This window comes from Stegastes partitus, unplaced genomic scaffold, assembly GCF_000690725.1.
Source record: "Stegastes partitus isolate 25-593 unplaced genomic scaffold, Stegastes_partitus-1.0.2 Scaffold2320, whole genome shotgun sequence".
In the NCBI taxonomy this organism is placed as follows: Eukaryota; Metazoa; Chordata; class Actinopteri; family Pomacentridae; genus Stegastes; species Stegastes partitus.
In genome coordinates, this window is record NW_007580051.1 from 49,469 (window position 1) to 64,976 (window position 15,508).

The 15,508-nt window shown below is 41.6% G+C and overlaps 1 protein-coding gene across 1 annotated transcript in view; it reads left to right on the plus strand.

The window, feature by feature from the left end:
- Nucleotides 1-8,228, plus strand: part of tgfbr2l (transforming growth factor beta receptor-like) — a gene marked incomplete at its 3' end in the record, with an annotated part of 18,588 nt that extends 10,360 nt beyond the window's left edge. Inside the window, exons 3-8 of the mRNA XM_008304784.1 lie at nt 2,838-3,049; nt 3,135-3,859; nt 4,301-4,438; nt 5,131-5,272; nt 6,952-7,079; nt 8,064-8,228. Of these exons, the coding sequence (XP_008303006.1) occupies nt 2,838-3,049; nt 3,135-3,859; nt 4,301-4,438; nt 5,131-5,272; nt 6,952-7,079; nt 8,064-8,228 (1,510 nt within the window). The remainder of the gene's footprint in view (nt 1-2,837; nt 3,050-3,134; nt 3,860-4,300; nt 4,439-5,130; nt 5,273-6,951; nt 7,080-8,063) is intronic.
- Between the last annotated feature and the right edge of the window lie 7,280 nt (nt 8,229-15,508).

The following is a 15,508-nucleotide window of genomic DNA, read 5'->3' on the forward strand; positions in this document are numbered from 1 at the left end:
TAGTTGTTTTTTGGCTGGATTGTGTCTCAGAATTTTTCTCTTTTTACTCATTTGTGTGTCTTCAGGGTTGTTTTGTCCATTTGTGTTGATTTTGTGTCTCTTTGGAGTCATTTGTGCATCGCTGTGGTTGTTTCGTGCCATTTTGCAGTTGTCTTATTAATATATTAGGCTGATTTTTGTCTCTTTCTCGTTGTTTTCTGACTCGTTTCTCTCACGTCGTCTCTCCTTTTTAGTAGTTTTTTGTCATGTTGTGCGTCTTGTTAGCTGTTTTGGGTGTTTTGTTGTGTCATCGTAGGTGTTTTATGTCTCCCCAGGTTTCCTTTACCTCATTTTGGGTGTTTTTTGGAGTCATTTGTGTTCATTTTGTGTGTCTTTGTGACTGCTTTGTGTCATTTTGCAGTTGTTTTGTGAATCTTTGTGGTTGTTTTGTGTCTCTTTGTCTCTTTGTAGTTGGGTCGTGGGTTTTTTTTGTATGTCTTTATGGTTGTGTGATGTGTCTTTTTTGTGTTTTGCATTTCTTTGGGATTGTTTCGTCTCTTTGTGTTGGTTTTGTGTCTCTTTATTGTTGCTTTCTGAAGTTAGTTACGTGTCTTTGTGCATCTAACTGCTTTCCTTATGGTTGGTGGCCGTGATTGATTGATTTGTGTCTCTTTGTGTTTTGGAGTCATTTGCGTGTCTTCGTGCTTATTTTGTGCGTCTCTGAGGTGCTTATGTGTGTCTTCGTGACAGTTTTGGGGTTGTTTAGTGTCTCTTTGTGGTGGTTTTGTGTCTCTTTGGAGTTGCTTTTGCATGTCTGGTAATGAGAACTTGTTGGACCTGTTCGTTAATATTCTTAATTCCTCTCTGAGATGTGACAACGTGCCAGTATAAAGCAGCAGAAGGACTTATTTAACTTTCACTGTTTCTGCTCAGTTTTTTCTTCGGTCTGCCTGATTGTTTTGACATTTACAGGGTTGTGGTTTTGTTTTTGTGAACTATAATTACGCCAGAGTGTGTCCTGAAGCCTTTCGTGTCCATAAGAAAAGCTGGAACGTCACCGTTATCCTTCAGCACGGCCGGCAGAGAACAGAACGGTACAGCTGAGCCTCCTCAACATGCTGCTGATCAGCATTATGAAACATCCTGAAGTGATTTCTCTGGACGTGCTACTGTTGCAGGAACAAAACAACAGAAAAGAAAAACACATGACGGGTTTTTTTTTTCTTCATATTTGCTTGCACACAGTTGTTGGGGTTTTTTAGAGAGAGAGAGAGAGAAGCCTCGGAGCGTTCACACCAGCCCTCCGCCACGGCTTTTCTTTATGACTGGAAAGTTTCTGCTGATTGGTGCTTTTGTTTGGATAGCAGTCCTACGCTGGGATCCCCCCTCGCCGCTCCCCCTCTCATTTCCTGTTCGCGTCAGCCAGCCGACCCTCCGAGCGTTCTGCAGGAAACCGGTGATAAGAAGAAAACTGACAGAAGAGAAGAGGGCAGAGGAAAACAGTGGTTTACTTTAGATTCACAGTCACAGAAACGGCACCAGTTTGACCGACTGGAGAACCAGTTTGGGCTGCTTTTGCTCCACTTTCATCTTCTTGATTTCAGAAGTTGATTCACTTACTTTAGTTGTGGTGACTTTTTATTCAGCTCAACAACATATCAGACTTCTCGATGCACTTCTCACTGGCTTGTCGTTGCTTTATGATGCCGTGTTGCTTTACAGACGTTAGATGACGACGTGTCCTGGTGTAAATAAGCAGCTTCCTTGAGGCTGCGCTGAGTGGTAGAATACATTTATGAACATACACCATGAACAGTCTTCTACCAACATTCCTGTCCTGCAACCTGGTCTTCTTGGCTGAAGTAGGTGGAAGAAGTCTGAAAAGAAAACCACACCGTTATCTCTGACTGTGGTTTTGAGATTTTCAAAGCACGCCGGACCATGTCGAACTCGCTTCGTCGCGCTCCCTTCAGAGGACTGTGTTCTCGTACAAACTCTCAGTTGGTACAATAAATGATTTCCTTAAACAAAGTCGGTGTCCACCTTCAGTACCGATAAAGAATAAATCAAGAATTAGCAGTTTTAGGAGTTTAGGTGCCAACATGACAAGACATGGATGTGTTGGGTACCTTTGTATTCGTGCACTTTTAATAATGACTAGAAGGAATGGCAGACATGGGCTGCAGTTGGTAGCATCGTTGCCTCACAGCTAGAAGGTCGCCGGTTTGCGTCCCGGTGAGGACACCCGGGATCTTTCTGCGTGGAGTCTCCATGTTCTCCTCGTGCAGCGTGGGTTCTCTCCGGGTTCTCCAGCTTCCTCCCACACAGTCCAAAAACATGTTGAGGTTAATTGGTGATTCTAAATTGTCCGTAGGTGTGAATGTGAGTGTGCTTGGTTGTCTGTCTCTAAGTGTAGCCCTGTGATAGACTGGTTACCTGTCCAGGTGAACCTGCCTTCACCCTGAGTCAGCTGGGATTGACTCCAGCCCCCCATGACCCTAGTGAGGATTAAGCAGTGTATAGATAATGGATGGATGGAATGGTAGCCATGTCATATACAAGCAATTTATAAATGGATTGTTGTCGAAATTCCTGCAGAAGTTTTCCAGGACCATTGGAGGATAATCCACAACTTGGCAACAAATTCTTATTAGTGGTTTATGACTGATCTTGGAAGCATTAGTACACAATCTGTCAATAAAACCCTTCAATTTAGCTTCAATTTGCTTTTATATGTACACTAATTATTCATAAGACTAACTGTTATCGGTACTCAAAATAAGGAAAACCAGTCTGATGTAGACTCTTCTTGAAGCTAACACTTCATAATCCGGCCACTTGTTCGTCTGCTCCTCCAGGCGGAAAACCAACGACACGATGACGGTGGACACCATGTGTCACCACCCAGCCCTGCCTCTGGAGGGCGTCGACCCCGGCCTGCTGCTGAACTTCACCACCAGAGAGTGTCACATGGTGAAACAGCCGGCCGAGGAGGGCGCCATGATGGTCTGCGGCTGCCACGGCGAGCACGAATGCAACGACAAGCTCATCTTCGACAAGGGAGCCAATGGTGAGCAGAGTGAAGAGGGTCCAATAAATGGATTGTAAATGATTAAATGAAGGATGAAAAGTCATTGTTTCCTCTGTTGCTGCAGGTTTCTCCAGGCTGCACAGTAAAGACGTGATCCCGGTGGTGGTGGTTAGTTTGGTGCCTCCTGTCATGGTGGCCCTAATCGCCATCGCCGCCTTCTACTTCTACCGCATACGGCGCCCCGACAAACCGAGCCCTCCTGCGCGTCCCGACTGGCCGACCAAACGCACCCCAGAGCTGTACCAGGCTTTGGACCTGCCGTGTCAAGGCGCTCGGAGGGAAGGTGGAGATGTGACGGGAGCTGAACGGGACGAGTCCAACGCCAAGGTGCCGTCTCCTCACAGTGACACCATCGGCAGCATGACGAACTGGCAGAGCCACCTGCCCATCAAGCTGGAGGTGCTGGTGGGGAAGGGGCGCTTTGCTGAGGTGTGGAGGGCTTGCCTGCTGGGGACCGAGAGGGGCGGAGTCAGCAGCTGTCAAACCATGGCGGTGAAGGTGTTCCCGGCCGTGGAGTACGCCTCCTGGAGGAACGAGTGCGCCATCTTCTCCGACCCCGAGCTGCAGCATGATAACGTGGTTCAGTTCCTGGCAGCCGAGGAAAAGGGTCCGCCGAGCCACGCCCTCCGGTCCTACTGGCTGGTTCTGGCCTATCACAGCCTCGGAAACCTGCAGGAGTTCCTCACCGCAAACATACTGAGCTGGGAGGAGCTTGTCGCCATGGCGGGCAGCATTGCTAAAGGATTAGCTCACCTCCACAGCGACACAACGCCCAGGGGAGCATCGAAGGTAGAGTGGAAGTCCATCCCTACCGGTCATGATTATTTGAGAACAAATTAAAGAGAAACTAGAACTTTTAATTTGTGTTCTGGAGCAGGAAAACTTCAAAACCTCATTCAGAAACCTTCAGCAGAGAACAAGTGGACTTCTCTATTGGGTTCTGAAAAAATAATTTAACTTGAGCCCACAAGCAGAACCAATCAGATTCCTCTGTTTTGGTTTACAGTTTTGCGGTTTTAATTGTAAATACTATAAGTCTGACTGTTTGAATCCCCTTTTGACTACAAGAAAGATTCAGTTGTACCTATTGCGGTCAGTTCTGCTTTTGAACCTTCATAATAGTGCTGATGCGCGTTTGTTTGTATCGATAATTATTTCGTGATAAATGCTTTTGGACTTGCACCATTAATCTGTGACGGCGCTTGTTGCCGGTTGCCTGTGTTGCTGCAGGTTCCAGTTGCTCATCGGGACCTAAAGAGCAGCAACATCGTGGTGAAGAGCAGGAACGAATGTGCGCTCTGCGACTTCGGTCTGGCGCTGAGGCTGGATATTTCCCTCACAGTGGACGACTATGCCAACAGTGGACAGGTGAAATTAGCTGATGAGTCAGGATATGTTTCAGTAGAGACCTAAAAGCGTATAAAAAAAGGCAAACAATGGCTTAAAAATGATTATATACAAAGCAAAAGTTATGCCACACTCCAGTCTCTAGGGTGAAGGTTCTGTTCCCGATGTATACCTTCTTCCACCTCTTTATATGAACATTCCTTCAACCAGAAGCTTTTCCTACGACACCACAGCGTCTATCATCTTGCCTGGTGAAGATCTTACAAAATTTACACAAGCAAACCCAACAAAACCAAAGTTACTGGGATACAGGTTCAACCCATGTCTGAACATTACTGGGACACAGTTGGTTCACTGAAGCCCCACTCTATGAACATTTGTCCTTGTGCCACTAAGAAGCTGTGTCCAGACCAAAGTGTATCCCACAGTTCAGTTGGTTTCATCTCACTGTAAGGTCAGCTCTGTCAAGAAAGTTTCCAACTACTAGGTTCTGTTGCTGATGGGTACCTTCTTCCACCTCTTTCCTTGGACTGTTCCTCAGCTGTTCCTCCTCCACAGTCTTCGGGAAACAATGTGTCTCTTCTAACAAGAAAAGAGAGGTGTAGTGTAGATGTATAAGAACGGCGTTTTAGGGAAACGAGGTTGTAGGTAATTCACATTATTTTCTGTTCTGGTCGTCATTTGTTGGTTCTCCGCTCTACCTTCCTGTCCAGGTGGGGACGGCTCGCTACATGGCTCCTGAGGTGCTGGAGTCCAGGGTGAACCTGGAGGACCTGGAGGCCTTCAAACAGATGGATGTTTACTCCATGGCTCTGGTCCTGTGGGAGATGGCGTCCCGCTGCCACGCCATCGGAGGTAAGAGGTCCTCAGTGTTTTTAAGTGTCAGTCCATGCTTCCTTATATTTAACATATCCAGCGTCCTCAGTCCTCAGGGAGGTGACGTAGTCTGTTGGACACCAGCTAAGCAGAGCGTTTCTCAGTTTGCACATCCTCGGTTTCTCATTTCGTGAGCAGAGGAGTCATTGTCAGGCCGCTTTTATACGTTACAGCTGCTGATGAAACTTCTGCAAAGAGGGCGTCGTGTATTCAGGTGGAGGCTCTTCTTTGTCGTTGTTTTGCTGATTTTAGTGAAACCTGCTGGAGAGGTGGAACAAAAGAAGAGCCCGTTAATTTAGTCCAGGTCACTTTACTCAAAAGTGTGAGGACCAAACAGAAATCCTTACGGACGTGCACACAAATGCAAACAAGTGACGTTTACCACAGTAGCCATGTGCCATCGTGTGTTTTTATGTGCAAACTGTAAATATATATATATATGGAGAGTTCATTTGCAAAAACAGATAAGTCCATCTTCACAAACCTTCAGAAAACCCACGTCTCCATCGTCTACCTGAGACAATATCAATCAAACTGAAGTTATCTCTGTTTTAGTCAAATCTACGGAAGCCGAAACTCGTTTTCTCGAGATAACGAGATAATTATCTCATTGACAGTTTCAGCTGTCACTTCAGCCTTCATCAGAAGTTGTCGGACTTCCTGGTGTGACGTATCTTATATAGACAGCTGACCGGGAACTCCGACATGACGTGTCATGAGAACAGCTGACCGGGCACGACGACTTACAATGAAGCGCTCGTGCCCGGTCTGGTCTGTCCTCCGGCCCCCCGCTGGTGACTGAGGATGGAATCCCAGGTGTGTGGGAGGTCCCACACACCTGGGATTCCATCCTGGACCGGGAACGAGCGGGCAAACACAAACACCAATTATCTCGTTTTCACGAGAAAACGATTCCTGTTGTCCCGAGATAACGAGAAAATTAATTCGTTATCTCGAGAAAATGGCGAAGAAAGAACAGTAGCGGAAAACAACCGCTCTTGGCTTCCGTACAAATCCACTCAGTTTCAGTTTGATTGATTTTATCTCAAGCAAAAAAAACAAAAAATAGAGTTTGCAAATGAGCTCTTCATATATATATTGCATCACATGTGGTTCATGGAAATCGCAAAATGCAATGAAACTTCCACAATTTTATGGAAACGTTTTTTGAAACACTTTTGAAAAACATTTAACTCAAATCACTGACCAGCTGCTTCTTCAGTTGTCTTGATGTTTCCATGAACAACTTTCCTGATATTTTCCTGAACACTTTCCTCCATTTTTCTTTTGTAGACAAATTCAGTTTTACTTTCTTTCTTCTTCTATGGTTTTTAGTTGCCGGTAAACAACTGGCTTTGTTTACAGCTTTTCTTCGTGCAGCTTAGAGGTTCATGGAAACAAGCCAATTTTTTTTGTGACATCTCAAGAGTCCACGTCAAAATTCACACCACGTAATTATATGGAAACACGGCTTACGTAACTACGTCTTCTCCCACAAGTACCTGGAACTCAGTTTACCATTGAAGTTAATTTTAAGTTTAGCTCCCGGCGCTACAAAGTGGGTAGAAACCCGATGACAGCAGCTTTAAATTCAGCTTTGAGTCACTCGTTTCCAGCAGTAGAAATGATTTGTACACAACCGTGTGTGTTGGTTTCAGAGGTGAAGAGCTACGAGCCGGCGTTCGGCTCCAAGGTTTGTGAGCAGCCCTGTGTGGACAGCATGAGGGACCTGGTGCTGAGGGACCGAGGCCGGCCGGACATCCCCTCCACGTGGACGCAGCACCAGGTCAGACAGCGTTCAGACTCCTCCACATTAACGGACAGCTGCCTTCCACCACGTCGTCCTCTCTTTTTATTTAAGCAGGTTTTGTTTTAAAAGCTTGTGTTACATTTTGTCAGACAATTGGCCCAAAGAAACGTCACATAACCACAAAGACAAATAATCTATCACAGAGAGACGATTAGCTGTAAAAGGACACAAACTGGCCACAGAGATGAACAAAGCAACCACAAGTAAACAAAAAAATACTGACAAAGAGACTTAAAACTTCCCCAAAGAGACCCAAAATGATGACAAAGACAAAGAATCCAAAACAAAAAGAGATAACCACGGTACACAAATGAGATGCACAATGGCCCCAAAGATACACAAAATCACCCAAAATCGACAGACTATTGGCCCAAAGAAATGACAAAGACAAAAAAATCTAGCACTAAACTCCGACAAATATATTCACAACTACCACAGAGACACAAAATGATCCCAAATACACACAAAGCAATGCGCTTAACATCTTTTAGTGTGTAGATCTTCCTCCCATCAGTCTTTGCCGGTTTTATTCACAATTAATATTCTCTTTAACCCTTTATTGGGCAAGGAACCAAATATGGTAACTTCTTTTTAAAAAAAAATAAAGGCAGGATCACGTGACTTCCTCCAGCCAATCAGCAAAGGCCAGGCTACATGACAGCACAGTTGCTATGGCCTCTGACCAATCACGTGTTTATTTGGAAATAAATGTTTCCTCATCTTTATGCGTGTTTTTTAAAGTATTATTTGATTTTTTTTTTTTTTAATATTTTTTATCTCACATGATAACTGTTTTGACTTTGATTTGCAGCTTAAATATGAAGCTTTTCTTTTTTCTTTTTTTTTTTTTTTAAGTCAAAACGTCCTCTTATATCCACCAGTAACACACCAGGGTTGAAATTAAATTACATTTCCGAGTATTTCAGTGAAAGGTTAACTCTCTGGTCTGGGCTCCTTCAGGGGATGAACGTCTTCTGCTCCACCATCACCGAGTGTTGGGATCACGACCCCGAGGCCAGGCTGACGGCTCACTGTGTGGTGGAGAGGTTCAACGCCCTGCAGGAGGCCGAGGCAGAGGAGGAGGAGGAGGAAGAGGAGGAGGCACAGGAAGAGGAGGCGAGGGAGGAGGTGGAAGGTGAGGAGGAGGAAGAGGAGGAAGCAGGAAGGCAGGAGTAAGAAGAGGAGCCTGGAGGGAAAGAGGACCAGATTCATCCTCACTGTCCTCCTCTTCTTCAGACGTATCCCACGATTCCCTGCTTCACACTGGTTGCTTCCTTTTGTTTGTGGCTGCGTTCACACTGTCGGAGAAGTCGCTCCACCTCAAACAGTTTCTGGTAGAAAACTTCACGAATCAAGCTCGACACTGGATCACACGTCAGAGTCAAACTGTTGTCTAGTAACACAAAACTTCCCCCTTTCGTGACCTTCTGGTGGTTCTATCGAAGTGAAAAAATGTGCTTTGAAAAAAAAAAAAGTTGTTGTGAATATATGAAATTTTCATGTTGATCCAAGAAATGCAAAAAAACCCAACTCCTACAATTTTCAATTTGGATGTATCCATGTTTCCTACTAAAAATGCAGTCTGTGGTTAACATTTCACCAACTTGTGAGGCCTCTACCATCAGTAGGATTTGATTTGTGACAAATATGGGAAGACAAGCTTTCAATTTGTTTCTATATTGACCTAACAGCTGTCCAAAATGACCCCAAATTGTCCAAAATGACTTGAAAGTTGTGCAAAATGATTCAAAGTTGTCCAAAAATGGCAATAATGAATAATTATTGGACCTTGAAAATGGGAAAAAAGTGCTAAATTTCCAAACAAAGGTTGTGCTGGAGCCCCAGAAAGTTCCTGTCAGTGTATATAAATATGGATGCTTCCATGTTTCCTACTAAAAGCACAATCTTTGGACGAGATTTCATCAACTTGTGAGGCCTCTAGCATCAGTAGGATTTGATTTGCGAGCAATATGGCAAGATACGTTCCAGTTTTTTGATGTTTTGACATGACAGAATGGTGACGTGGACTCGTTTATCGGAGCATAAATAGAAGTTATGAGCTGCTTCCATGTCGTGTCTTGATGTTGAAACTTATCAGCATATGAGCACGATTACTGAGTGTTCCCAAACGTATACTTCATGACAATTCAACAAGCAAGTAAACTCTGAACAAAGTCTGAGACAGCAGAGCAACACCTCTATCTGATGTTCGTTTGATGTTTTGGCGTCTCTGAGTTCCTGCACATGAACCTGCCGAGCCTCCTTCCTTTGTTTCTCATGGGACAAGAACTCTACCTTGCAGCGGTCTGACAGTGTGAACGCAGCCGACGGAGAGATCATCACGAAGCTGAACGTTTTCTCCTGGATCCTAAGAGGAGAGGAACAAACCAAAGACTGACCTTGTGCCTTAAACAACTGACTCACGTTTGGTGTTGACGACGCCTGAACTCTTCTCACGGTCACTGATCTGCTGGCAGTTTGTCGTGCGATGAACGATTCGTTTTGTCGGAGCTGGTCTCCCGTTTTGTTGTGGTATTTGAATAGCAACTGTGATTATCTTTCCTTATAACCGACGTGTATGAATAATCAGGAGAGAGAGCTCTTTCCTGCCCTGTGGACGGTGTTTGTGTCTGTTTATAAATGCAATAAATTGATCTGTTATGACTCCAAACGCTGAATAATTGGTGTGATTTTCCATTTTCGATCACAGCAAGGCTCAGCTAAAGGATTGATAGTGCATCATTTAAGTGTTGACAAAACATGTACATTGGAGAAGCTCATTTTTTGTCATTATTTACTTAAAAAATATCTACAACTCATTTATTTTTCTGCTGCTTCATTTCTTGTCAACTCTTCAGAGCTTTTTATTTAGATTTTTTTACACACATTGACTCTGCTGCCAAAAAGCTGCTGTCGCTGATTTACTGCAGTCGGTTCACCTTGAAGATCAGATGTTAAAGGATTGTCGGTTCACATGAAACACCTGCCGTCCACATGTCCGGAAGTCAGAACCGATCAAACAGGACATGCTGGGTTTTACCTCTAACGCGGTGAGACAGCAGCTTCAAACCTTTTTCTTTTTTTTTTAACCTTGAGGCTTCTCAAAATGAAAAGTTTACTCATAAACCCACATCACAAATTATAGACGTAGATTAAGTATGGTTTGAACAGAAACCTGATTTCCTTTTTCTTACAAAGAGACACAAATCTACCACAAAAAGAAGGGAAATAACCCCAGAGACACAAAACTACCACAAAGAGACATAAAACAACCACGAAGAGACACAAACTACCATAAAGACAAACAAAACTACAACAAATACAAAAAACCTACAACAGAGACACACAATGACCCCAAAGAGACACAAAACTACCACAAAGAGATATATAATTACCATAAAAATGCACCAATCTACCACAAAAGACACTAAATGACCCCAAATAGATGCAAAATAACCCCAAAGAGACACAAAACTACCATAAAGAGACACAAAACTACCACAAAGAGACACCGACATATTACCACTATACCAAAAATACCACAGAGACACAAAACTACTACAAAGAGACACATGAAGACCACAAATATACACAAAATGACCACAAATAGATGCAAAACTACCACAAAGAGACACAAATCTACCACAAAGAATTGCAAAATTACTGCAAATAACTACCACAGAGACACACAATGACCCCAAAGACACACAAATCTACCACAAAGAGCCACACAGTCACCCAAAAGTACACAAAATGGAATCAAATAGATGCAAAATAACAACACAGTGACACAAAACTACCACAAAAGGACATGAAATGACCCCAGAGGCACAAAACTACCACAAAGAAAAACTAAAATACTACGAATACACAAAAAAACACGACTAAAGAGACAGAAAATAACCCCAAAGAGACACAATGACCCCAAAGACACACAGATTCTTTGCATGTTTTTCCATTTATCTGTTTATTTCCTTCTCAAACTGCTGATTTTAAGGCGTTCGATGGTACAAACATGTTCGTTTTATAGATTTTTCCCCCCAAAATACCAAATTCAGTGTTTTCTGAGTTAAACTTTGGCCAGCGACGCACATATTTCTTTTTCTTTTTCTCGACAACAATTAAAACTCCAACGTCAGAGAGGAAATAAATGAAAGAGAAGCTGAAAACCACCGAATCTTTACAACAATGTCTTTTAAGTCTCTGGTGGGGAACTCAACATGGAACGTGTTCAAACGCTCCTGCGGTTGCTAAACACGACTGATTTTCTCATTAAGGACCGAAAAAAAGTCAAGAACCACAACACAGAGGGAACTGAGGAGAAAATGCTCAGTTATTATGATGAAAGAATGGATTTTGAAACTTGTAAATATAATCCAAAGCTGGTTCCTGGAATGTCAGGGAATAATCTGCTCCCAGATCCATGCAAGCGCTTTAAATTAACTGAATAAAAAATGTAATACTTATTATTAGACGTGATATTTTTAAATAATTGTTACGTTAAACAGTAAAAGTCTTAATTTATGTGGGCAGATGTGAGGCTGGTCGGCATTTCTTTGGTCCTGGAAAAGCTGGAATACAAAATACGACAGAGAAAATCCTGCAAAAACCGATCCTCAGGTAAGCTGGTTTCTAAACAGGTTTGGGAATGTCTGTTTGTGATCAACATCAGAGGTAATAAAGTTCCTAATGCTGGATAAGCAGGTTTGAACCTGTTTGTATCACGGCTCTAACGTTTCTGGTGACTCTTATAAGTCTTAATTTTCTGCAATAGATTCACTGAAACACGTGTTTTTGTCACAAAAAATCAACCAAACTTGTCGTCTTTCTGACTTGTTCCTTCATCAGTCCACAGGTTCTGGATGGTTCCAGTCAGGACTTTGGGGAGACCAGTCTAGAACCTTCATTCCAGCCTGATGGAACCATTTCTTCACCACTTTGATGTGTGTTTGGGCTCATTGTCTGGTTGGAACATCCAACTGTGTCCAAGATCAACCTTCTGCTGATGGTCTGAGGTTTTCCTGAACAACATGGAGGTGATCCTCCTTCTTCATTGTTCTATTGACTTTGTGTGAAGCTCCAGGTCCACTGGCAGCAGAACAGAACCAGAGCATGATGCTGCCACCTCCATGCTTGATGGTAGGTTGTCCTAAATGACTTAAAACTTTTCTAAAATGACAAAAGTCCAAAATTATTCCAAAATTGCTCCAAAATGACTCCAACATTGTCCAGAGCAGCTTAAAATTTGTCCGATGTGACTCAAAAGCTGTCCGAACTTAGAACTTGTCCAAAATCAGCATCGAAAATGACGATGAATTTGTCTAAATTTACTAGAACCTTGTCCAAAAAGACAAAGAAATAGTTCAGAAAAGCTCAAAATTTGTCCAATATGACTCGAAAGCTCCAAAATTACTTAAGTTATTTAAAAAAAAAAAAAAAAAATCCAACTGTGTCCAAGATCAACCTTCTGCTGATGGTTTCAGGTTTTCCTGAACAACCTGGAGGTGATCCTCCTTCTTCATTGTTCCAGTGACTTTGTGCAAAGCTCCAGGTCCACTGGCAGCAGAACAGAACCACAGCATGATGCTGCCACCTCCATGCTTGATGGCAGGTTGTCCTAAATTACTTAAAACTTTTCTAAAATGACAAAAGTCCAAAATTATTCCAAAATTGCCCAAAAATGACTCCAACATTGTCCAGAGCAGCTTAAAATTTGTCCGATGTGACTCAAAAGCTGTCCGAACTTAGAACTTGTCCAAAATCAGCATTGAAAATGACAATGAATTTGTCTAAATTTACTAGAACCTTGTCCAAAAAGACAAAGAAATAGTTCAGAAAAGCTCAAAATTTGTCCAATATGACTCGAAAGCTGTCCGAACTTAAAACTCCTCCAAAATTACTTAAGTTATTTTTAAAAAAAATAAAAAATCCAACTGTGTCCAAGACCAACCTTCTGCTGATGGTCTGAGGTTTTCCTGAACAACGTGGAGGTGATCCTCCTTCTTCATTGTTCCATTGACTTTGTGTAAAGCTCCAGGTCCACTGGCAGCAGAACAGAACCAGAGCATGATGTTGCCACCTCCATGCTTGATGGTAGGTTTGGTGTTCTTGGGGTTAAAGTTCTCACCTTCTCTCCTCCAGACATGTTTCTGCTAATTTAATAAACCTCTATTTGATTTGCCTCAGAGGAGTCAGCAGCTGTTTTAATCATTCACAAGAAGCTAAGAGGCCACGGAGTTGATTAATACAACTTTCTACATCACCAGTTATAAGTTGCTGTATGTACAGACCTTAGACCTTTAATAAATCTAAACCAAAGTGCATGACTGTGTGTTTGTGTTTCAATGATTCCATCCGAGAAAATTCAGATTTATCAGAGTCATTAGAAACTCCAAATCTTTTTAAAATTCTTGGAAACTTTTAACGACTATGAACACAGTTTAATAAAATAGTAAAACACCAACAATGACAGATGCATAAACTTTTTGCACATCAATTGAAAAAAAGTCTAAAATTTGGCCAATTTTCTCTTGATTTATGAACAAATGAGTTTTTATTTAAACAAAAATATTCTCATACATTAACTTCAGCAGTTAATTTCCATGTTTCTTTTAACAATTTTCCTCAAAATTCAGTTGAGATTTGCACGACATTTGGATGGAAACCAAGTGAAACTAAATCCTAATTATGGGATGTGATGCAGATTTGGCTCCCTGATGTCAATGGGAGCTGGCCTCGGCTACAGCTCTTCTGGCAGACGGCTGGTTTTTGTTCTTTCTTACCAGAGTCAGTGAACTGATAACGTAATCGGACAGACAGGACGGAGCTGCATTAGTCACTTACAGCCACTTAAAGCTGGACCCTCCCCAACTAATCACATTACAGCCGTCGCTTTGAACTTTATCAATCAGGTTTTGGTGTTTGGCCGTCGCAGACTGTGGGAAACCAGAATCAGGTTCACGGTCAGGAGGTCGACAGCCCCACAAATCTATTAACTGACACCTAGAAGAGCAACTTAACCAGCTGATTTTAGTCCTGACTGGCTTTTTAAATGAGTGATCAAGTTTATATGCACAAGATAATTGACTGAGTTTTTAAACCACGTTTCTTAAGACTAGACAAGAAAAGAAGACTTTAGGGATGGAGAATAATCGCTTGGTTTGGTAAACATACAATCAGCACATCTCTGTTCAAGTTTAGCTTTTTACTTTCTGAGGCTAATCTGGAACATAAACTTTATTTGCTCACCTAAAATAACTGACAGTGTTTCCCAGAAGATGAGAAGAAAGCCTCACCACTTACATTTTCCAATCTATATCACTGTTAAATACAATAATGAGCAGCAAATACATGTTGGTAATATTTTATGAACCTTTCAGGCTTTGGCTCTGATATCTGAGATTTTTACGTTATCCAGTAAATCTATTGTTCTAATGTATGCTTCAAGTAAATGCTAATTTTCATGTGATTATGAAACACTAGTCATGTTTTATTTTCCTTTCAACATCTACAATGTCAAAAAAATGTATTATTTGCGAACTGAAAATGTTTGCAGACTTGAAAAAAATAAAATAAATACGATGTGTAAAAGTTATTTCTTTTTTTAAACAAACAAAAATACATCCAAGCCCATTTCTGGACTGAAGTTTGGGTACATTTGCATTGTTTTGGGGTTTTTGCTCCACCTAGTGGCTGGGCCCTGATCTTGCATGAGATTATGTGTGTGTGTTTTTTTTTTTTTTTTAATCTTTTACTATTTAATGTTTAATGATAATATTAACATGTGTAAAAACAATCAGATTACCTATCATGTCTATCAATAATAATACAAATAGAGACAGTATTTTGACAGATTACTGGTGCTAATTTGGAAAACTGATGTAACTATACAAGATATCGCTCACTTAGCTAGCAAATATGTCAAATATGTGTAAATTACAGACCAAAAACTTCTTTTTTCTGTTAATTTTAACCAATTGTGTCTAATTTAGGAAACACATTTACAGTATTAACCCTTAATTTCACAGTTTTAGCTATTATAGTAGAATGAAATATTGGTCAAATTATGATAAATTTGCAAATGCATGTTTTTATTTATTTTGTTCTTTTGTTTTCTTTTTTTAATGTAAATTTTGTGGTTTTTCACAACTCACAGGTTCATTTACAGATTAACAAACAGGTTTATTTCACAAATAGAGAATAAATCTGTTGCAGAAAAGCACAACAACCATAAAAAAATTTTTATTCACATTTTGTTCAATACGTAAAGTGTAACGGCAGTAGATAAATGTTTAGTGACACATTTGATAAATACACAGCAAAAAAGTGAGAGGGTGAATCAAGCACAGTCCAAATTAAAACCAAATTAAAGCCGCAAGCGGCGATGGACGGGTCCTCGCCCTACG